Below are 24,722 nucleotides of genomic sequence, written 5' to 3' on the forward strand. Positions count from 1 at the left end.
TTCATAAGCACTAATTCTTTAGCTCTTAACCTAAGGACTGTCCTTACTTTGTCTCCAATTCAGAAAGTTACATTCTGGTTTTGAAATCAATTGCTTGCAAGCTAAAGACAGTGCTTTAAGAAAAAGAAGGAAAAAAAGCCTTAAAAACAAACAAACCTTAGAAAACAAGTCAATTATATTCACTCACAGCTTGTTTAGAAAAACTGAGATATAGTACTGTGATTGTTTCTTGCAATTTGTGACCCAGCACAAGTTAACTTAATCCATTTCTGCCTTGTTTCCTCACCTATAAAATGGAAATAAAGTACCCCCTCACAAGATTGGCCCTAAGATTAATAATGATAACTTCTAGGTGTTGGCATTAACATTATTCTTTGCACTATCTAAGGAGATATTTCTGAAAAAGTGATGGCTACTCTAGTAATAATATTCACTTCAGATAAATATAAAGTGATCTTTGGCGCAGCCAAGCACAAGAAATTCCTCTGGGAAATTAATTTTACATTCATTTGGCGTCAGATAAATCTGGGTTGGAATTGGTTTTCCTCTTTCGGGGAAAATTACGATTGTAGTAACCCCTCTTTCGGTCGATTTCCTCCCCTACAAAACCTGGATAATACCACTTACGTCAAAAGGTTGTAAAACTTAAATGAGGAAATGCATGTGATGCGTCTACCAGCGGTTTAAGAATTCAGAGCTCAATAAATGATAATCAAAGTAACCTGGTCATTAATTTAAAAAACATTTAAAGTTCCCTCACTACTAGGGATGCATAAAAGTTAATAACCCTCAGTCTTAGAAGAGTATAGAGCGTAATACCCAGAAAAACTTCCGAACTACTTTTACAAGGAACCAGCTTCGCAGTCTTCATTACCCCACCGGAGCCTTAACCTTACGACAATCAGCAGGTTCGCTCATGCGCAGTTACGCCCCCAAGCCCAGCCTCTTGCTCAACTCCGCGCCGAAGGTGGCAACATGTGCGCCTGCGCTGTGACCCAGACCTGGCGCATGCGCTGGGTGGGACAGGCGGGGTTGGAAACCATGGCGTGGGTACCTGCGGAGTCTGCAGTGGAAGAGTTGATGCCCCGGCTGTTGCCAGTGGAGCCCTGCGACTTGACAGACAGTTTTGATCCCAACGTACCTCCGAGGACTCCCCAAGAATACCTAAGGCGGGTCCAGTGAGTGATTTGACCCTGTGCGGGTGGGCTGGTTGTCCTTCCGCCCCTGGGCACAGCGCCCAGTGCCCCGCTCGACCTTCTAAGTGTGCTAAAGCCCCACCTCTGTTCCCGTCCCCCATCCACTGTCGGAACAAGATTCCTTGATTACATCTTTGCGTGAGCGAGTTTCTGTGAACTTAATTTTGTTAAACCTGATTACTTGTGACGGGATAGATGCTCTTAGATTTCTTCCACATAAGAAATCTTGCTTTCAGTCGACATAATTTCAGAAATACATTGTTTAGTACCTCGATTGCAATTCTGAACTTTTTTTTCTGATTTTATAATGAACCGTAGAAATGGATCGCTTGTTTTACTACACATGAACAATAGTAATCACGTTTTTTGTACTTATTTCTTATTTGTAGGATCGAAGCAGCTCAATGTCCAGATGTTGTGGTAGCTCAAATTGACCCAAAGAAATTGAAAAGGAAGCAAAGTGTGAATGTTTCTGTGAGTTTTACTTCCCGTCAGGGGATTTATTTTCCCTCCCACAAATTAAAAGACCAAGGCTCTCCTGTAGTGTCAGACAGTATCAGTTACGATGTAGGTAAGATTTGACTACTCCATACTAAGTTGTACTTTTCCCCTCAAAAGTACAGCTGGCATTTACTGCCTCCAGGGAGGCTTTCAGTAACCCTGGCATTCGTAGAGATTTGCTCATAATACTTAAGAAACATGATCCAATTCTAAAGGAGTCTTTCAATAGGGTACTTATGCTATCCTTTATTTTATTTTTATTTTTATTTATTTTTTTTTTTGTGGTATGCGGGCCTCCCTCTGTTGTGGCCTCTCCTGTTGCGGAGCACAGGCTCCGGACGCGCAGGCTCAGCGGCCATGGCTCACGGGCCCAGCCGCTCTGCGACATGTGGGACCTTCCCAGACCGGGGCGCGAACCCGGTTCCCCTGCATCGGCGGGCGGACGCGCAACCACCGCGCCACCAGGGAAGCCCTATCCTTTATTTTTAAGGTACCTTTTTCCAGTTCATAATTATTATCAGGCTGATGTTTAATCTTAGTGTAGTTTGCATGTTTTGAATTTGACTGGGTTTTGTTTTTTTAAAAATAGAAACCCAAATATCACACTTTTCTACCTACTTGCCCACTGTGAACCCTTTCATTCATTTATTTATCCAGCATATATTTTACTAAACAACTATATTGTGCCAGGCACTGGGAATACGACAGAGGATGAGACAGAAAATGTCCCTACCCTTGTAGAGTTTACATTCTCCTGAGGAAGACAGTAAAAAAAAAAACAAATTAATTACATACTGCGACCATTGTTGTGAAAAAAAATAACATATAATGACCAATAAGTAACTGGGAGAACTACTCAGATAGAGTAGCCACAGAAGGTCTGTTTTAGGAGGTTAAAAGCCTATTTAACCAAAGGTGGAAGGAGAGCAGCAGTTTTTAAATTGTGATAATTCCTTTTTCTTTTATGTTCTAAGTAATTCCTTTATCTGATGTTTATAATCAGGAGATTTAAATTCAGACACTATAATGTTTCATATAATTCCTTTTCAGAAGTTTTTAGTTGATGGAAGATGATATCTTGTATACCTGGCTTTTAAAAAGTGACCACATTAAGTTTTATTTCAAGGCAGTATGTGATCAGTTGTGACCTCTGTGCTGTTTTGGAAAGTAGAAGTAGCCCTTATAAAGTCAAGCATCTGAAATTATTTGAGTACATTCTGCTCATACCAGAATTCTTTGTTTGGTTTATATCTCTCTTTGTTTCAAACTGTTTTGCTATTATATTCAGTAGAAAGGTAGGACTAGATTATAACTTCAAGTCTCATGTCATGTGGATTTCTTAGAAACTCCAACTATAAACCATTCCAGATTGCTCTTACTAAAGTGACTATATAAGAGTCTTTTCCTAATGTGTTAAACTCAGACGTAAATAGTAAAGTGAGTTGCCTCCTTTTTTACATCTGCAAAAAGTACTGTCTTTCTTGTATCGTCTTATTTGCTTTATTATTCACTTTTCATCTTGATTCTGCTTTTACTTTGCAGAGGTATGAGATTCTAGTTATACACTAACATTGATTCTAACATTTATGAACTGATCTCTAGCTTTCAGGATGCCAACCTGCTCCTGAAGGATATTCCCCCACTCTTCAGTGGCAACAGCAGCAAGTGGCACAGTTTTCAACTGTTCGGCAGGTAGGTGTACTTTAATCATTTAATCAAATTAAACCCCTCCCTCCCTCAGACTTATTTCTGTTCTTAGACTGTAGTTGGAAAAATTTAGGTTTCTAGTGTATAAAGATAAGAATATTCATGAATCAATGACCAAATTATTATAATCATTAGACATAATACAGTTGAACATATTTTCCAAGTTGTAGAATTGTTAGAATGTTGTGCAGCAATTGCTTTCTTTTGAGTTATCCATTCTCTGAAGATCATTTGTCTACCTTATCTTCCTTTAGAGTGTGAACAGACATAGAAGTCACTGGAAATCACAGCAGTTGGATAGTAATGTGACCATGGTATGTAAGTTTCTCTGTTTAGATTGTACAGTGGATAACTATTTAATATAGTCCATATTTACTTCCAGTTCTTAAAGATTTACTTGTTTAATCCATATTATTTTCATTCTCTCCCATCTATCATTAATAGTAACAGTTCCATTATCTTAGTAACCTGAAAAGGATAGAATCAGTAATGCAAGTTATTTTTATGACAGTTTTAATCTACATCTTGAGAGACTTTGGATCGGTCTTTACAAGTTTTTAAAGGTTCTTCTAGACATTTGCTTTTTAGGAAATTAAATACATTTTCAGTATTTACAAAAAGATTGAATAAAGGCTTATTGGATTTTCCTCATGAGGTAATGGTGCCAGTATCAGTGAGTGACATTTTAGTAAAGCTGGTCATGCTTACTGGAAAGTAGTATTTCTTACTTTATCATCCTAGATATAATTTTAAGCTTTTTAGTAAATATGCTATGTGTGGACTACTGGATAAAAAAGGGTGTTGGGGAAGAGGTGGATACATTGTTCCAGGACAGTCCTTTTAACCTTTTAGGGAGTCTTATAGTTTTCCTGAGAATCAAATGAAAGGTATTTATTTTCAGAGGGAAAAAATGTACCTATGCATAAAATTTTTCTCACAGTTTCAGGTGGTTCATAGATTTCAGATTTTAGAAGCTTCTTCTAGGCAGTGCTTCCTAACATCTTTTATGCGATGACACATTGGGATAAATGGAGGAGGCTCTCCCATAGCCTAAACTACCAGCTGAAAGCTAAGAGATTCAGTGTAACCTCTCTATATGCTTCTTTATACCAGTTGGAAGCTCTGCTCTAGGAAAAGTGTGGTAGACACTAACATCACTTGCCCAAGATCATTTAACTCATAAAAGGTGTAACTGAGATTCAGACTGAACTTTGTCTGACTCTAAAGCCTTTCACTGTGCTGTGAGGCCTCCTAGTAAGAAGAGAGAGAGGGTAATATGTAGGTAGATATATTTTTTCTTGCTCAGTCTAAGGACTTTTGGGTACATACTTACTAATTCAAAAAGATCATCAGTAACATTATGACAATATAATTTTGTCAAGAAAGAAATGACTGAACATAATTGATTCAATAAATAAAGATCATCAAAACAGTAGACTATTACATAGCAATAACATATGTTCATCATGGCAGATGTAAACATTATGTAAATAATAAAATGAATTTTTAAAGCATGCTCTGATAGTAACTATGTAAATATGAACATTGATTGATCAATTGATCCAATCATTTATTAAGCACCCACTATATTTAATAATTAGGGTTTTCAGTGCTACCTGAAGCAGAAACAGTCTCTGACCAGTGAAGTAATGGGAAAAGATGAATTGTTCCAGGACAATGGGTTTTTATGTTTTAGGGGTCTCATATTCATTCTGAGAATCTAATGAAAGCTGTTTATCCTCGGGGTGGGAGAAAAACTGCACATATATGTAAAATAATTTGCAAGGTGATGTGCCCAAATAAACCCATTGTTCTGTTAACTGAATCACTTTGCTGTACACCTGAAACTAACACAATATTGTAAATTAACTATACTTAAATAAATAAAGTTTTTAGGAAAAAGAATTTTTAATTGTTCTGTTAAGGTAGCCATATTGAACTGAATGGTCCTACTTTTTTTCATCTGACAATGTAGAATAAATCTACTCCTTCTTTAATTGGGCAGCCCTTTCAGTATGTGGGGTATGTAATCATGTCTCCTTCCATGGGATGAACATCCTTCATTCTTGTAAGCATTCTTAGTATATTTTTTTTCCATACCAATTTCCATCTTTATCACCCTCCTTTGAACACATTCTTGCTTGTCAGTGTCCATTAAAGTATGATCCAAACTAAACATGTCCCATCTATGGTGTGACCACTTGGGTGCTGTATTGGTTTGCTAGGGCTGCCGTAACAAAACACCACAGGCTGGGTGGCTTAACAAACAGTAATTTATTTTCTCACCCCTTTGTGGGCTAGAAGTCTAAGATCAAGGTGTCAGTGGGTCTCTCTCAAGGCCTCTCTCTTTGGCTTGCAGGTGGCCGTCTCCTTGCTGTGCCCTCACATGGTCTTCTGTGTGCACACCCATCCCTGATGTTTCTGTGTCCAGACTTCCTCTTCTTACAGGGACGCTGGTCAGATTGGCTTCGGACCCACCCTAACCACCTCATTTTAACCTAATCTCTGCTATAAAGGCCCAGTCTCCTAATAATCCCATTCTGGAGGTTAGGGCTTCAACATACAGATGTTGGGGGCACATGGTTCACTCCATAACAGGCACTATATCTTTGTGTTGAGGTGGTGGGAATATGGGGGAATCCTCACTTCTTTTTTCACTGCTCAGTATAAAAAAAAAAATACATAGGAGTAAGTAAGTTCTTTTTTTTTTTCTTTTAGCCAAAATCTGAAGATGAAGAAGGCTGGAAAAAATTTTGTCTGGGTGAGAGGTTATGTGCTGAAGGGGCTGTTGGACCAGCTGCAAGTGAAAGTCCTGGAATCGATTATGTACAGGTAGGTGATAATGTGGCTAAAGAAACAAAAAAAGGTCATAATTTTGGTTCATGATTTAGTATAAAGACTCAGCAAACTACAACCTGGGGCAAATCCAGTCTGCAGATTTTTTTTTGTATAGTCATGAGCTAAACATAAAAATATAATGGTTTTTATGTTTTTAAGGGGTTGTTAAAAAAATAAATAAATAATATGTGACTGAGACAGTGTGTACCCTACAAAGCCTAAAATATTTACTTTCTGGCTCTCTACAGAAAATATTTGCCAGTATTTTCTCTGACTTAGTTTATTGTCTTTTTGACTTAAAAATTGGCAGCCTAGTTTCTAAAACAATGTATGTTTTAGCTGTTTAATAATTTTATGAGTTAGGATTCTTTTTTTTTTACTGATTAGACGTGGGTCAAACAGTGAGTTATGAGTAGTCAGGGAAACAAAGGAAAACATATGACACAATTAGGTATTTAAAAATGCTTAGTAAATTGCATATTCTGGAGGTAAAATGCTGAGGGTATATTTAAATTTCACATGGCTTTATTTTAATCATAAATTATGTGGCCAGCTGCTTCTTGTCCTTCAGGATTCACCTGCCCTCAAGTTTGCAGATGTTCTTATGGAACCCACTGCACACATCTGCATTACTGGTAACTCCCTATACTATGTTGTTCTGTTCTGTTGAATAGGTATTTATTGTTTTCTGTGTGGTGCTACATTGTGTTTTTCCCATTTAAAATTATTTTATCCCGCAAATGTAAAACCTCCAAAATCACTAAAAAAGACCAAGACCCCAGTTAAGAAAAAAAAAGTCAATGGATATAAAGAGACATCTCACAAGAAGGAAATACAAATTGTTCTTATATGAGAAGATGCCCAAACTCACTTATAATAAAAATATTGCTTGTAACTCCACTGAGCTGGCATTTTTCAGATAACATACTGGTAAAGAAAGTTTGACACACTGTGTTAACAAGGGCTGGGAAAACGGGCCCTCTTACACATGGTGGTGGGAGTGTAGACAGATTCAGATCTCTGAGTGAGCTAATTTAACACTATTTCTTATACAACATATGTTCTTTTGTATAATATTCCTAATGTATGTTACATTTCAAAATGTTTTAATTTGACAAAGAATATATATTTATTTAGTTTGTTATTACAAAATACATACAAGTGAAATATATACTACATGAAAGAACCATTTAAGGACACAAGAGTTTAATGCATGTCCTCTTAAGTTTCTCACAAGTCAGTACTGTTGTCATAATCAAGGCTCCCAATATTAAACTCCAAAGTACTTTTTAATTGAAGCAGATTAGGTTTGAAAGAACTCATTCAAGTGCCCTTAATTCCTGAAAATGTTAGCTTTAGCTAAAGATTTTAAAAGTGTGTACAACATATTAATATCATAGTATCGTCTTTTTCAATTTCATGCTTTAACATCCTAATTACTAAAATCATTATTTTTAAATTTACATATTCAAATTTCAAGACATTATTTTCTTGGGCATTACCAACGTAATAGTTCATGGAATGTTTTATTGTAATGGACAATGAAAGAATTTACTTTTATCTATTTTTTGTTTTTAAAAAATAGTGTGTTGAGAAATTCACCAGTTTGAAAAAAATGCACCCCCTGCCCCCTTGATACCATTTAGTAAATTTCAGTCTCATTTTTCTTTCAGATTGGTTTTCCTCCCTTGCTTAGTATTGTTAGCAGAATGAATCAGGTAAAATCTAATAAGAATTTATGCATTCTTTTGTTTGCAGTGTTTGTTAAGGTATTTGAATACATTTACTGAATATTTACAGTATGCAAGACCCTGTCCTAAACTCTTTAACAGTTCTTATTTAATCCTCACTACAACCCTATATGGGAAATTATTATTAATATCCATTTTTTAATAGAGGAAGAAACAAAATTGGAGATTAAGTTACTTGCAGGTGTTTTTCAGCAAGTTTTAATGGCAACACTAGAATTCAATCCCAGGTGGATCTGATTTCAGAACTCATGCTCTTGATCATGGTGCTAAACTATTCACATGTATACATTTCAGTTTTAAGTCTTAGATTCTGGGGTTTGAAATAAATACTAAGGTTAGATTGCTATTTCTAGTTCCAGATGTCCTACACACTTCATTAAGAATGAAATTTGAATTTCTTGGATCAAAAGGGGAGAAATACGGATTTTGGTTCTTTAGTCTTTCAGAACTAGGAACTCTGTTATCCATTTAAAGAGCAAATAAAAACTTTGATTGTTTTGCATTCACATAGCATTGGGTACCCTTGGAAGATAACAGTCATGCTCTGTTGTAAATCATATACTGGCTGACAGTTTTACTTACTTGATCATTTACATTAAGGTGCTGTAGTACTTATACTAAACTTGATGAGAGTGATTTTTGTAAGTGTCCATCTATATTTGAATAAGCCCGTGAATATTTTCAACAGTTTGATAATTCTATATAGCTTAAAACTGATCTTTCTCTAGCTAACTTTGTCTTTAGATTTGTACTCTGATTTAATGAAAATAAGCTGAAGGTATTTATGCAAAGGTCTTTTTTAAGAGTATGTGGAATATTTTTTTAAGTAGTTCCGAACTAAATTAGTAGTTACAAACTAAATCCTAGGATTTAAACCAAGGTATTGATCATTGAAAGTATATAAGAATATTTGTCTACAAAGCCTCTTCTCACTGAGTGTGCCATCTAATCAAATTACTAAATAGTCACAGGTTTCTCTGGAAGCCTAAAGAATGAGGCCATTTTAAACATAAGAGTTGTTTTCTAACTGAACTTAATGAAACTCAGGTTGAACTTGTTAGTGTTGTATTACTAATACTGTTCTTTCATCTCTTTCCCCCCCTTTTTTAGGCAACAGTAACTAGTGTCTTGGAATATCTGAGTAATTGGTTTGGAGAAAGAGACTTTACTCCAGAATTGGTAGTACTGCATCTTTTTCTTTTCATAATGCAGACAAAATTTATATACTTATATATAAGATATGGCTCTACATTATTTATATATATGTATTATACATATGCATACAACTATATGTGTAACGCAAGCAATGGTTGTTTGCAGTAAAATAAGGAAATTACACTAGAATGTAAATCAACATACTGCTTCCTTCATTGAGATAGTCTTGCATTGAGGAAAAAAAGTCAACTAATTAGTTGATTTATATCCTGGGAGAAGCTGTTTATCTTGTCACAGATCAGTAACAGACTGGCTACCAGTCTGCAGACCCCATTTCAAATAGCACTGACCTAAAGAACTTTGAAATGCATTTTCTAAAATGGCTTTGAAATCCAGTTCACAAAAGAATATCAGAAATACCAATAATGGCAAATATATGTGCCAGGCATTGTTCTAAGGATTTTATATATAATAACTCCTTGAATCCTTTGATAACCTATGAGCTGTTATTTCCATTTTACAGATGAGGAAACTGGAGCACATGGGAATTCAGTAACTTGCTTGAGATCACACAGATTATAACTGACAGAACTGAGACTCATGCCCTGGCAGTCAGGCTATACTCTCAACAACTGTGCTGTATTACCCCTCTATTTTATTGCTTTATACTCACAGCTTACTTTTCACCTTCAAAATTGGGTAAATTTGGTAGACATTATATAAATGAATTACCCACTTAATCCCCTAATAAGAAATTTTATCATCCTTTGGAGTTAGATTTAATTTAAAAAACAAATATTTTTCACAATTGAGGATATTTGCAAAAGAGTGTATCTGAGGCTCCAAAACTTCCTGTCAAAATAGATGATATAATCTTTGCCCTCCAGAAGCTTATAGTCTTCTGGGAGAGACAGATAAAGCAACATTACAGTACAGTGTATAAGTTTCCCAGCCTGCCATTCAGCCAGGTGGCTTAGATAAGTCTCTTCCATAAGTGTAATGATTATATTCTTTATCACTAGATTTTCATTTTTTATTTTTATATTTTCATTCTTTTAAATCTCTACCATATAACATGTCATTTTGAAGGGGAAAAAAATCCATGCTTAAATCACTGTTTTCAATTGAGTGGTCAGACATGTCTTTTACATAGTTGTTACTAATGTATATATTCTGTTTTTTTAGCTCACATTTCACATATATATTTCTATATGATAATGTAATTCACATAATTGCTGTTGTCTAAATGTCTGTGGTTTACTTTTTTTTAAGTTGTTTTAAATTTTATTTTATATAGTTTCGATTATGCACAATTTGTTTTCCTATTTTTAAAAGCCCTGTATCAAGTGTCAGAAGCACTTCTCAATCATCATAGGAGTTTTTAGAAACATAATTTTTAATGTAATGCAAACATATAACACTTTTCAATGACAAGTTTAAGAGTGAGTTGTGGTTTACTTTGATTCTCATTATTGACCATTTGGATTCTTCCTTATATTTTACAATCATGACTAAATTATAAACATTTATACTGACTTTCTTTTTTATTATTTCTCAGGATATTTCTAGAATAGAATTATTGGATCAAGGTTTTATAAGCTTTTGTTACATCCTGCTTTCCAGAAGGATTGAACCCGTGTATAATGACGTCAGCAATGGATTCTTAAATTTCTCTTCCCTACAACCCTACTTTAAGTTGAACCATATGAAATTGCCTTTTTGTAGGTTAGAAACATTTGATTTTCAACAATTCCATATGGTTCAAGCTATCACTTTATAATTTGTTTTGGTTTTTCAAATTTAGTAAATATATAGTAGTACTTCAAAGTAAATATAATTTATGTTTCTTTCATTATCAGTGAAGCAAAACTTTTTCCATGAGTTGATATATTAGTTACATCTTCAATAGATAACTTGGTTCATATTCTTAGGCTACTTTTTCATTGGAATCTAGATATTGAGCTTTAAATTCTATATCAGTTCTTCCTGTCTGATAGCGGCGACCTTTTAGCAGTATTATATCTGACGTATTTTCCTTCTCTTCCTTTAGTCTTTATTTTTTTAACTCTATTGTAAGATTTTTGGGACTTTTTTTTTTTAGCTTTTAAAGATTACCCACTCAAGAGGGTGATAATTTTGGCTTTTCCTGTTAATTTAATGAAAATGTATTACCGAAAAGCATGGCTGTGTTTGCCAGAGGAACGATTAAAGTGTTTCTGAACCAGTGATAGCTGATTTACTAAATTTTAACCTGATTAATCCTTTGAGTTTTATTTTGAGTAATCTGTCTTTTAAATCAACAGTGTTCAATTCCTCTAAGTAACCATACCATTAGAACTCTAGTACTGAGAATACCAATGTTTAAAAAAAAAACTTGTGTCACAGGAAGTTTGCTTATCATAAACTAGCAAAAAGAAAAAGGGACCTTTTAATTATTTCTTGGGATTACTTGTCTAATATTTTTTGAGAAATACCACCTTATTTTGCCAACTAAGTGTGATGTTATTAAAGAAGGTTTTCAGCTATTTAGTTGTGCTTTTATTTTTTAGTATTGTCACAGTGTGCTCACTGACTTTGAGAAAAGGAATCTTTCAGTATAGATACATCTTAGGCAATCAGTAGAGATTTAAGCACCTTCTAAGTGTAGAGGCCATTTGAATACCTGAATGCCAGCTTTATATTGTAAATTTATCCCAGAAAGTTTGAGTCAAGTTTAAATGTATACTAGCTTTTTTCATGTAGAAGAGAGTCCCGCTCACTCTTTATAAAAGAAACCTGGATGTGAATCTTTTTTTTTAATGTTATTTTATTTTTTTATTAATTTTTATTGGAGTATAGTTGCTTTACAATATTGTGTTAGTTTTTTGGATTTCCTTCCCATTTACGTCACCACAGAGCATTGAGTAGAGTTCCCCGTGCTGTACAGTAGGTTCTCATTATCTGTTTTATACATAATATCAATAGTATATATATATATATATATATATATATATATGTCAATCCCAGTCTTCCAATTTATCCCACCCACCCCCAGATGTGAATCTTTTTGTTTAAGAAAAAGTCTTATTGATTTGGGGTTGCTTGAGGAGCTAACTTAGTGTGTTACATAAATTGCTATTTAAACTTTGTTCTAATATTCTTCAGGTTTCCCCTAAAGTGATGTGTTGCTCAGAATAAACTCAGTCATATATACTGCTGGTGGAAACATAATTTGATATGACCTTTCTGAGGTACAATTCAGTGATTATAAGTTAAACTTATGGTGCAGTTTGCTTACTTATTACTTTTTTAAATTCTATATAGGGAAGATGGCTTTATGCTTTATTGGCTTGTCTTGAAAAACCTTTATTACCGGAGGCTCATTCACTGATTCGGCAGCTTGCAAGAAGGTGCTCTGAAGTGAGGCTTTTAGTGGTAAGTTCAAACTTAATATTTCAAATCAGAAGCACTCACCAATTTATGTGGTGGTAAAGAACGATTTCAATGAAACAGGAAAACATGGAATATTTGATTAGTCAGGATTAGATTTAGTCACATAATAGAAGAGTCCAAAATAACAGTAGCTTAAATAAAATGTAAGTGCTTTTCTCAGACAAGGGAGTCTGAAGGTAGGCAGATTAGATCTAAGATGGAAGCGACCCAGGCGTTTGAGTTCTGCCACATGTGGCTTCCATCCTCAAGCTCACCTCATAATCCAGGATGGCTGCTGGAGCTTCAGCCATTATATTTCACTATAGGAAGCTGGAAAGAGGAGAAGAAGGTCATCCCCTCCAAAGAGCCTTCCTGGAGGTTCTACAAGCACATCTGGCCAAAATAGTTCATTGGCCAGAATTTAGTCACATGGCCATAAGGAACTATGGGAAATGTTTACTTTAGTTGGGTGACAGTGTGCCCAGCTAAAAATGAGATTCATTTGCTAAATAATAAGGGGAGTCAAGAAGCCAGAGTGGTCAACTAACAGTCTCTGGCATAATAATTGTTTTGAATTTCTCCAATCAGACCCTTCCTCTAACTCATACCTGCAGCATTACAATATAAATTAATTTGATGCCAGACTAAGTCCACTTCTGATTTTTTTTTTATTCCTCTTGTCTCCTCCACAAAATGTATACTTGTTCTTCATTGACTACTCCAAAATATTTTCATTAAATATCCATGATATGGCACAAACTAACTTATATGGCCTGTACTCTGAGCAAAATGTACTTGTTACTCATTAAATATTCCCTAAGCTATGTTCCTAGACTTTATTCTCTCTCTAGAAGTGCCTTTTCACTCTCTTCTAATCTGCTTCTATATACCATTTACTTTTCACAGTCTGGCTCGTATCCTATCACTTTCCGTGATACTTTCCCTAATCCTCACAATTAAAAAGAATCTCTTCTCTGTTTTTCCAGTATACTTTGTATCTTTTTTATGACACTTAACACATTTTTCCTTTAATTAAAGCTGATATGGATATTTCCTCTTCTGTGCTATCAGCAGGAAGTATGTTTTATTCATATTGTTAAGTTCTTGGCACATAAAGGAATTGAATATGCTGACATCATTGAAGTGTGTCCCAAGTTTGAATAATATATGACATGTCTGTTGTAACATTACTCAGTGAGTTATTGTGACTATTCCTTGAAATGTATAAAAATAAATTTCATACTCTGTAAGACTACCTTCCATGTGTCTTAGGTCTGTCATTTTAACAGATATTTAAAGTGAACTTTATAAAATGTATAGTTCAGGAACTACTTCCATCGTAATTGAGAACTCTGATCTGGAATATTTTCTTTAAAGTATTTTTATATAATTTTTTTCCCTCCGTGCCCAGTTAGGACACAGGGTTTTTTTGCCCCTTTACTTGGAACTAGGAAGAAGATCTCGCCCAAGTTATCCTTAGAGCCCTCAACTCATTTCTTTTCAGGACCTTTCTTTAAAAGATGATCTTAGATGTTTCCCAAGGAATCATTAACTCTACAGTTTCTCCTTTTTCTTTGACATTTTCTATTTCCCTGTGATTATTACTATGCTCTAATAAAATGCTCATGTTTTCCATCTTGAAAGGAAACTTGTTTCAAAAATATTAAGGGATAACAGACTACATTTTAAACTTTTTCTTTTTTCTCTTTTTTAGGACAGCAAAGATGATGAGAGGGTTCCTGCTTTGAATTTGTTAATCTGCTTGGTTAGCAGGTAAGTAATCCTTGGCTTCTTGCTTTATGATAGCTTTATTAATGGTGGGAGAGAGTATTGTTTCCATTTTACAATGAGGAAGTTGAGGTATAAGGAAACAGTATTGTGTTATCATAATTCCCTTTATTTCTAGTTTTTTTCTATAAATAATGCTGCATTGAAGATCCTTGTACATACAGCTCTATATTTTCCAAAGGATAAATTCCTAGAAATAAGTTAAAGAGCTTGCATGTACTTTTTTTTTTTTTTTTAATTTATATTTATTTATTTATTTTTGGCTGTGTTGGGTCTTCATTGCTGCGCGAGGGCTTTCTCTAGTTGCGGCAAGCAGGGGCTACTCTTTGTCGTGGAGCATGGGCTCTAGGCGCACGGGCTTCAGTAGTTGTGGCACACGGGCTTAGTTGCTCTGCCACATGTGGGATCCTCCAAGACCAGAGCTCGAACCTGTGTGCCCTGCATTGGCAGGCAGATTCTTAACCACTGTGCCACCAGGGAAGTCCCAAGGGCTTGCATGTACTTCTAAAACCGATATATTTATTGCCAGTTTGCCTTCCAGAAAGATCATACCACTCTGTGTTCCCACTAAAGTGTCAGTGAGAGTGCCCATCTCCTGTTCAACACTGGGCGTTTTCAGTTGATATAAATATTTCCATTCTGATAATAAAAAGATACAAATTATTTTTACTTTTGTATGATTATCAGTAAGGGTAGAATATGTTTTATTTTATTGCAGTTTTTTTTTATTGCTACTGTCCTTTGTTCATTTTCAGTCAGGGCATGTTTTTATTTAGTATACATTTGATTTTATTTCTTACATTAAAATTTCACCTGGAATTTATTTGAAAATGTCTTCATATTCTAAATTCTTGTGTGTGTGTGTATATATATACATATATATATACACACACACACATATTTATTTTAGGTCTCTTTCTGGACTTGATATTTTTGTTCATTGGTCAGTGTTTTTATTCCAATGCCAATAACTTTTCAAAGCTTTATAGTATTTTTAATATTGGGAGGGTAAGTAATCCTGTGTTCATTTTTCCCTCCCCCAGACAAGATACTTTTTTAGAGTGTACACACATTCAGCATATAATTTCTTTATCTACAGTAATTATGCTAATGATGATAAAAAACACTTGGCAATTTGTGCCAGTCATTTTTCTTAGTGCTTCAGAATAGGAACTCATTTAATCCTTAGAAGGTAGGTACTATTATCAGTTTACAGATGAGGAAACCATGGCAGAGGGAGATTAAATTACTTTCTTACCATCACAGAACTAGTAAATGGCAGAGCTAAGATCCAGACTCCAGAACTAAGCCCTTAACTATGCTGATCACAAACAAAATTAATACCTACCTCATCTGTTGGTAGTAAGGATTAAATGAGAGGATACAGTGTTGCCCTAGGCGCAAATATACTGTATCTCTAATTCTTAAAACAACTCAGGGTTTTTTTTCCTTTACAGATGAGGACGCCTGTTCATAAAGATTAAGTATCGATAATTGATGGTTCAGTAAGCTAGTACTTAATGGAACCAGAAACTTAAATATATCATCTGACTGATATTTTATAATATTATACAATTATGAGAGAAGAAATGTCCAAGTGTATTGGGTCATGATTTTTTTTTTTTTCTCAGCAATTTAGGTAAAAATGGAAAAAAGTTCTAGGACAGAAAAGTTCTAGGACAGTTCTAGGAAAGTTCTATAGATTTCACTTAGGAAAACTTATAGAAGGTTATAGCAAGCTTGGAAAAAAGATAACATAGGCCTTGACTCTTTGCAGTAACAGCTTCAATGTAAGTATCTGTTATTGTTATGACAGAAAACCCAAGAGGGTTTTTTATTGTTGGTTTTGTTTGTTTGGGTATCTTTAAGGCAAGAACTGCTAATTCATAGAAATACCTCGTTAGATGAGTGGGATCCCATTCAAAAAGGATCCAGTAACTGTTAGCTGCCTTAATTGTTTTACCAATGGTAATTATTTTTTTAAGCTGCTTATTATGGAGTTGTTTAAACCATAAAAATGTTGTAGAATAAACCCCCAAGGTAAATCCATAACCCAGCTTCAACTGTTTTGTTATTGTATTTTAAACAAATCTCGGACATGTCATTTCTCCTGTTTTAGTGTATCTAACTGATAAGGGCTTTTAAAACACATGACTGTAGTATTTGTATCACAAATTTACTGAATAATAAATTTAAGAATAACTCCATAGTATCGTCTGATGTCCAGTCCATGTTTCATGTTCCCTAATTGTCCCCAGAATATCTTTTTACATTCCAATTGTTCAAATCAGGATCCAAGTGTGATGCACTCATTACATTTGTCTAATATGTCTCTTAAGTATCCCCATCAACCTCGTGGGTTTTTCTTGCCATTTTTTTGTTGAAGAAACCGGGTCCTTTGACTTGTAAAATTTCCCACATTTTGGTTTTGACAGCTAACTTCATGATGGTATTTAATGGTTCATCTATCCTCCATATTTTCTGTAAACTGGTAGGTAGGTCTAGAGGCTTGATTATATGTAATGTGTATGTTTGTTTGACAAGACTCTATGTGTGCTGTTGTGTCACATCAGGAAGCATATAATGTCTAGTTGTCCCACTTTTAGTGGTGATAAAGTTGACCATCGCATTCAGGTAAAGGGATATTGCAGTCATTATTCTTTTTGATGCTCAAATTGTTCCATCTTTGGACAGTGGGAGCCCCTCAGATCAATTCCTATGCTTTTTTTTTTTTTTTTTTGCGGTACACGGGCCTCTCACTGCTGTGGCGTCTCCCGTTGCGGAGCACAGGCTCCAGACGTGCAGGCTCAGTGGCCATGGCTCACGGGCCCAACCGCTCCGCGGCATGTGGGATCTTCCCAGACCGGGGCACGAACCCGTGTCCCCTACATCAGCAGGCGGACTCTCAACCACTGTGCCACCAGGGAAGCCCCCTATGCTTTTTGTTACACAACCTTAGTGGTCTTTTTTATTTTATGGCTTTCTTCCTTTCTCATATGCCAAGATGACTCAGATGTATCTTGGACACTTGGCTCCAGATCTGGAATCAGTCTTTTCTTTTCTCCTGGGAGTGCTGGTTCCTGTTTTAAAGTAGAAAATGGTGTCTAGAGTCCACAATTTGGACATTAGGGAAGCTAGTTGTTATTAGTTTGGTCATTGCATTTAGACCTTTTCACTGAACAGAGCTAGGAAGTTATGTAGTTTTTAGAAATAGAAAAATAAAATCATGAGTTCAAATTAATATTTCAGTTCTAAGTTAAGACTACTTGATTTTTCTTTAATGTTTTATTTCTGTTCTTCTATGCTCAAAATTCTGGTTTCTAATAATATTAACATAATTTTTGGCTTTATCCTGTAATAGTCACATAATAGTTTCAGAATAACAATACTAACAATATTACTGATAATAAAACTATTGAAATCAGTTTAAGAATTTTTTTTTTTTTGGAGTATAGTTGCTTTACAATGTTGTGTTAGTTTCTATTGTACAGCAAAGTGAATCAGCTATATGTGTGTGTGTGTGTGTATATATATATATATATATATATATATATATATATATCATACGTTTGTTCTCTACATCTGTGTCTCTATTTCTGCTTTGTAAATAAGATGATCTATACCAATTTTTTCAGATTCCACATATATGCATCAATATACAATATTTGTTTTTCTGACTTCACTCTGTACATTTAAAAAATTCTTTGCAGTTCTCTTTGTCACTGGTGTATCTCACTAGGGATATCAGAACATCATGTTTAAGATCACTTGAAATTATTCTCCTCTTTGTGGTTATGCCACCAACCTAGTATAGGAGAAAGTTCATTTGGTGATTTTCTGTTTTTATTTAATCTTGTTTTATAATTTCATAAAATAGTTACATTGTTCCAAAGTTATAATTATAATTCAAGGTACATTTTGGAGCATTTTAGAATCCACCTTTATCCTCTGTAGCGTCTTTTCTCCCTTTTGTAGTTATTCATTTTATTGTTAATTTTTGATTTATCCTTCCATTCACTGTTCTTTTAAAAAATATAAGCAAATATATATAAATATATCTGCATTCCTGCACATGCTTACAAAACATAACATACTAAGCATTCCATTCTGTACCTTGTTTATTCACTTAATAGATCCTGGAAATCACATGGTAGCAGTGCAGATATTTTTTTTTTTATATATAAAAGCCTCATAGTCTTCCACTGTGTAGATGTATTGTAGTTCATTCAGTCAGTCCATTTATTGATGGATTTTTGGGTTGTTTGTGTTCTTTTGCTACTATAAGTAGTGCTGCAATTAATATTTTTAAGTATACATTAAATTTTTTTAAATTGGAGTATAGTTGATTTACAATGTTGTGTTAGTTTCTGGTGTACAACAGCATGATTCAGTTATCCATATATATATTCTTTTTCAGATTTTTTTCCCCTATACTTTATTACAGGATATTGAATATAGTTCACAGTGCTATACAGTAGGACCTTGTTTATCTATTTTGTATATAGTAGTTGGTATCTGCTAATCCCAAACTCCTAGTGTATTCTCCCCCACCTTTCCTCTTTGGTAGCTATGTTTGTTTTCTATATTTGTGAGTCTGTTCCTGTTTTGTAAGTAAGTTCATTTGTATCATTATTTTATTTTATTTATTTAGTTAGTTAGTTAGTTATTATTTTTGGCTGCGTTGGGTCTTCGTTGCTGCACCACCAGGGAAGTCCTGTATCATTTTTTAGATTCCACATATAAGTGGTATCATATGGTATTTGTCTTTCTCTGTCTGACTTCACCTAGTATGATGATCTCTAGGTACATCCATGTTGCTGCGAATGACAATATTTCATTCTTTTTTATGGCTAATATTCCATTTGTGTGTGTGTGTGTGTGTACACGACATCTTTTTTATCCATTCATCTGTTGATGGACATTTAGGTTGCTTCCATGTCTTGGTTATTGTAAATAGTGCTGCTATGAACACTGGAATATGTGTATCTTTTCAAATTAGAGTTTTCCCTGGATATGTGCCCAGGAGCAGGATTGCTAGATCATATGGTAACTCTATTTTTAGTTTTTTAAGAAACCTCCATACTGTTTTGCATAGTGGCTGCACCAATTTATATTCCCACCAACAATGAAGGAGGGTTCCCTTTTCTCCACACCCTCTCCAGCATTTGTTATTTGTAGACTTTTTGATGATGGTTATTCTGATTGGTGTGAGGTGATACCACATTATAGTTTTGATTTGCATTTCTCTAATAATTAACAATGTTGAGCATCTTTTCATGTGTCTTTTGGCCATCTGTATGTCTTCTTTGGAGAAATGTCTATATAGGTTTTCTGCTCATTTTTTGATTGGGTTGTTTGTTTTTTTGTTATTGACTTGTATGAGCTGTTCGTATGTTTTGGAAATTAAACCCTTGTTGGTCGTATCATTTGCAAACATTTTCTCCCAGTCCATAGGTTTTTTTGTTTTGCTTATCATTTCCTTTGCTGTGTAAATTCTTTTTTTCACCAGGTATTTTGACCAACGTGACTTAGCTGATGAGCCATCCTGATAATAGCTGATCTCTCAGGGATAGAAGATATTTGTAATGAAGACAGCCTAAGTCTGAGGCAGTGCAATGCCAGTTCAAGTACAGATTGCATCACATCTTCGGCACTATGTGAAGCGTCTTCATTTTAACCTGTGCAACTCAAGTTGATATTCAGAAGATAGATTGTGTTGGTATGAGTATCTGAGGTATCTTTGAAAGATGTTACCCAGTTTTTGCTGAACAGTTCAGTTTTCTGTAATCACATGCTTTTAAAACAAATTGAATGATTTATTGGTGAAGCATCCTGCACAGAAACTGTATGACGAAATTGTACAGAGGTCGTTGGTGCTGTTTCATTGTTTATTCACGTATACACATATAAAATTTTATTGAAAATGTGTTTTGGTTACTAAATTTTGTTTGACTATTTAACAAAACAAAAGACAATGGATAAATGTCCTTAGTATTAGAATTAAGATAATCTAGATTATATGGCACGTGTATTCATAGTCAGCAGCAAAATTAGTATAACATTTTCCCTTTAAGCTCTATACTTTTATTTTTAAATGCTTTCTTTCTTTTTTTTTTTTTTTATAAATTTTTTGTTTATTTTTGGCTGCGTTGGGTCTTCGTTGCTGCGAGTGGGCTTTCTCTAGTTGTGGCAAGCGGGGGCTACTCTTCGTTGCGGTGCGCAGGCTTCTCATTGCAGTGGCTTCTTTTGTTGTGGAGCATGGGCTCTAGGTGCACAGGCTTCAGTAGTTGTGGCTCATGGGCTCTAGAGTGCAGGCTAAGTAGTTGTGGCACACGGGCTTAGTTGCTCTGCTGTATGTGGGATCTTCCCAGACCAGGGCTTGAACCCATGTCCCCTGCATAGGCAGGCAGATTCTTAACCACTGTGCCACCAGGGAAGCCCCTAAATGTCTTCTTGTATAAACAAAACTTTTTCTTTACAAGTAATTTTCAGTAGTACCCTAAAAGGTCGACTGTTTTAATTTTCCTGTCACATCTTTTATTCATATCACTTACAATTTATCTATTTCTTTTCTTTTTTTTTTTTTTGGCTGTGTTGGATTTTCATTGTTGCACGCAGGCCTCCTCTAGTTGTGGCGAGCGGGGGCTACTCTTTGCTGCGGTGCCTGGGCTTCTTGTTGCAATGGCTTCTCTTGTTGCGGAGCACGGGCTCTAGACGCACGGCTTCAGTAGTTGCAGAACACAGGCTCAGTAGTTGCAGCATGTGGGCCCTAGAGTGTGCAGGCTTTAGTACTTGAGGCATGTGGGCTCAGTAGTTGCAGTGTACGGGCTGTAGGGTGCACGTGCTTCAGTAGTTGTGGACTGCGGGCCCTAGAGCACAGGCTCAGTAGTTGTGGCGCATGGGCTTATTTGCTCCGCAGCATGTGGGATCTTCCCGGATCAAGGATCGAACCCGTGTCCCCTGCATTGACAGGTGGATTCCTAACCACTGCACCACCAGGGAAGTCCCAGTTTACCTATTTCTATATCATGTAGGAATGTTTCCTACTTTAAGCAACAGAAGATCCAAGTAGCAATGATTTTTCAAATAGGGATTTATTTTTCTCTCATAACAAGAAGTCTAGAGGAACTAGCATTGGTTCAGTGACTCCACAATACCAAGGTGTCTGAGAGTCTTTTAGCTTTTCCCTCATGGTAAGATGGCCACTGCAGTGCAGAGCAATGTGTCTGTATTCAAGACAGGAAAAGGGGGGAAGGAGGCAGAGCCTTCCACATCTGTTCCTTTTCTCATAAAAGCAAAACCTTCTCCAGATATCCACAGTGGATTTGTGTTCACCTGTTGGCCATGAGTGTATAAAATTATTACCTCTAGCCCCAAGAAAAGTGGGGAAATGAAATTGTAAGCTTTTCCAGTCTTTCTAATGGGAGATGGAAAAGGAAAAGGGGATTGGGAATAACTGTTGATCAGGCAACCAATAGTTTTTCCGCTATTTATGAAAGGAACAGATGTAATTTTATATTTGAATCTTTTCTACTATTATGTCTTCAAAAAGCTGATTTTTAAATGGTAGCCTAGTAGTCTAAGTTGTATTTTACCATAAGTTAAACATTCTCTCATTGTTGGTTATCTAATCTGTTTTCAATGTTAATTCAATATAGAAAATGCTACCGTGAATACCTGTATGTACATAACTCTTTCCTTACTTTGACCGTAAGTTCCCAGGAGTTGGGTTGCAAGTCATGAGTCTATCAGTTAATATTGCATTTGAAACTTGACTTAAGTGAGGTTTTAAAAATTAGTGATTTATTTTTGTTTCTCATAAACTGATCTGGTTTGAGAAATTCAGGGCTGGTGTAGCAGCTGTCCAATATCTTAAATACCCTAGGCTGCAGCCAGATTTCTCCTTCATCATTGTTAGTGTATAGCTTTCATCTTTTTAGTCATGATCTGGTTGCTTTATCTCTTACTTAGAATCTACAGTCCAGGGAGGATAAAAAGGTACCACCACTTGTTGTTGTCCTATCAGGGGAGAAAAGTGTTACAAGAAACCCTCAACTTATATTTCATTTACCAGAGTTATGACATTTTCTACTTATAAAGAAAGCTGGAAAATAATTTTTTAGGTGAGCACTCCTACCAAAGATGGTTCTGTTAGAAAACAGGAGAGAGGGGCTGTTGGGTAGGCAGCCAGCAGTGTCTACCATAAAGAGTTTAGATATCCAACCAATACCACAAGTAGCCTTGTTATAGGCTCATATTCTTTGCCGATTTGATCTTTAGGGGGTGGGGCTAGGGACTGATATAATAAAGGTAAAGTGTCAATTTATTGTTTTAACTTATGTATAACTCTTCAATAGCTAGCGGCTGAGCATGTTCACTACTCACACAGAAGAATTAACATTCCTGAGGACTAGAAACATAAAAAAGAAGGCAATTTTGCATGTACAGAAGACATCTGGTATAAGAAATTATTTGAATGCAGTTACATCTCTATTTTCCAGCAAGCTGTAGGATCTCTAATATTTAACTGAGAATTTATTTTTCTAGTAACTCAACTTGGCATAAGGATATTTTTCAGGAATGTAGAAACAAAAGATATTATAAACCATTAATGTAATCGTAAATATGCAGACTACCAATATATCAGTAGCTTTAGGGTTTATCGAGCCTTTCACAATTAAAAGTATCTTCTGATTTTAATGAGAAATTGAAGAGGAAAATCTTTCCAACTCTTATCACAGGTAGAAAGCTTTAAATTCATTGAGAAATTACACATTTTAAATACGGAATTTAGAGGTAGTTATTTTCAAAATAATAGCTACCAAATGGTAGTTTAATCAGGTCTGTGCAAGCATGGACCAAGTAAATTAGATTGCACCTGTATTTGTTTTCATGTAAAAGATTCATTACTTCTTTTGGGCAGGAGGACATTATGCATTTATTAAAGTTGTATTCATTTCTCCTTTTAAAAATAAGATTATTTCATCTGTGTCTCTTAGCAGAATAAGGCAGTTAGAGGCCAAATTAGATGAAAAGTGGTTCAGGTTATTGGTTTTGCCACCTGGGGACAAAGATATAAAAACGTGTTAGAAATTATTGAGAAAGATCAAGTTGACCTGTGTCCATTTTAAGATTATATTTTCTTATACATATTACCAAATTCCCACCAGATTTTTAAAAATAATGTTTCCTAAATAATATGCCTTAGAATATTGATTTATGTGAACTTTAGTGTTTCTTGAAAAAATGGTACTTTAATCAAATACTAGATTAAACAAAATTAAGCTGATTATTGATTTTTCAGAACTTGTAACATGCCATTCATGTGCATTAAATAAAGTTGACAAAGGAGGATGAATAAAATGCATCTGATCACAGTACTCATTTTTCAAAGAGCACTTTGAAAAACTTTAGTAGGTTCTATCCAGTTTCTTTAACTTTGCTGACCCCAAAATTTGTGCCAATCCCAGTTTCTGTAATCAGTTTGGTGCTCACCCAGGCCTGAGTTGAACTCCCATCCTACACCTGTATTCTAGTAGGACTCAGAAAACAATTCACTATGTAACCTTGGCTCTAGGATTTTGTTTCCCTTTAGTCATTGTGTGTTGGGTTCTGCTGTGGACTTAATATTTGTGTTCCCCCAAAATGCCTATGTTCATATCCTAACCCTCAAGGTGATAGTAGTAGGAGGCAGAGCCTTTGGGAAGTGATTATTCGGTCATGAGGGCAGAGCCCTCCTGCCTTTCTAGAAGAGACCTCAGAGAGTTAGCTAGTTCCGTTCTGCGAAGTGAGGACACAGTCAAAAGACATCTGTCTGTGAACCAAGAAGCAGGCCCTCACCAGACACCAAATCTACAGGCGCCTTGATCTTGGACTTCCCAGCCTCCAGAACTGTGAGAAATACATTTCTGTGTTTCATAAACTGACCAATCTGTGGTATTCTGTTATAGCAGCCCAAATGGACCAAGGCAGGTTCTGATGACATCTCCAGGCTTAAATTCCCTTAATGAGGTTTGACTGGTAGACACAGGGGATTGAACTATGTCATTATGGTTAGCATAGGCCACTGACTAAACAGTTTATAAATGCTGTCCTCATAGTTTGTCATTCGTACAGTGTAGTTTTTACTTTTGAAACATACATCTGCTCTTCAACACAAGTTTACTATTCACTTAGGGCTATTGATGACTATAATTAAGATATAAAGTTGTACAAAAGGATACCCCAATAAAAATATCTTTATTATGGGATTACTTTAAAATAATCTAATGCACAATTTACTTGTAACTTTCAAGTCTTTTTGATATGCTCACAATCGTATTTATATTCATAATGTATATATTTTATATATTTATATATATTTATATATTTTATA

General features: G+C 35.2%; 1 protein-coding gene across 5 annotated transcripts; it reads left to right on the forward strand.

The window, feature by feature from the left end:
* The first annotated feature begins 997 nt into the window (after nt 1-997).
* GEMIN2 (gem nuclear organelle associated protein 2) lies at nt 998-24,515 on the forward strand. Of its 5 annotated transcripts, XM_055088400.1 has the most exons (11): nt 998-1,178; nt 1,586-1,670; nt 3,300-3,389; nt 3,659-3,718; nt 6,123-6,236; nt 7,916-7,960; nt 9,104-9,172; nt 12,452-12,562; nt 14,274-14,332; nt 14,768-14,828; nt 17,604-17,865. In XM_055088400.1, exons 1-11 carry the CDS (start codon nt 1,009-1,011, stop codon nt 17,703-17,705), a joined length of 966 nt encoding a protein of 321 aa, XP_054944375.1. In that variant the 5' UTR covers nt 998-1,008; the 3' UTR covers nt 17,706-17,865. The 5 variants fall into 5 exon arrangements, with proteins under 5 accessions (XP_054944375.1, XP_028351559.1, XP_028351560.2 ...); XM_028495758.2 differs by lacking the exons at nt 14,768-14,828; nt 17,604-17,865 and adding an exon at nt 19,857-24,515 and having other exon boundaries at nt 999-1,169; XM_007117511.4 differs by lacking the exons at nt 14,768-14,828; nt 17,604-17,865 and adding an exon at nt 19,857-24,515 and having other exon boundaries at nt 1,001-1,178.
* Nucleotides 24,516-24,722: the final 207 nt, after the last annotated feature.

The sequence above is a fragment of the Physeter macrocephalus genome, chromosome 11 (assembly GCF_002837175.3).
Source record: "Physeter macrocephalus isolate SW-GA chromosome 11, ASM283717v5, whole genome shotgun sequence".
In the NCBI taxonomy this organism is placed as follows: Eukaryota; Metazoa; Chordata; class Mammalia; order Artiodactyla; family Physeteridae; genus Physeter; species Physeter macrocephalus.

Coding starts and splice junctions, on each gene's coding strand:
- GEMIN2 (XM_055088400.1), top strand. CDS start 1,009: ATGCGCTGGGTGGGACAGGCGGGGTTGGAAACCATGGCGTGGGTACCT. Junction 1,179..1,585: donor GAATACCTAAGGCGGGTCCA/GTGAGTGATTTG, acceptor TCTTATTTGTAG/GATCGAAGCAGCTCAATGTC. Junction 7,961..9,103: donor TTGTTAGCAGAATGAATCAG/GTAAAATCTAAT, acceptor CCCCTTTTTTAG/GCAACAGTAACTAGTGTCTT.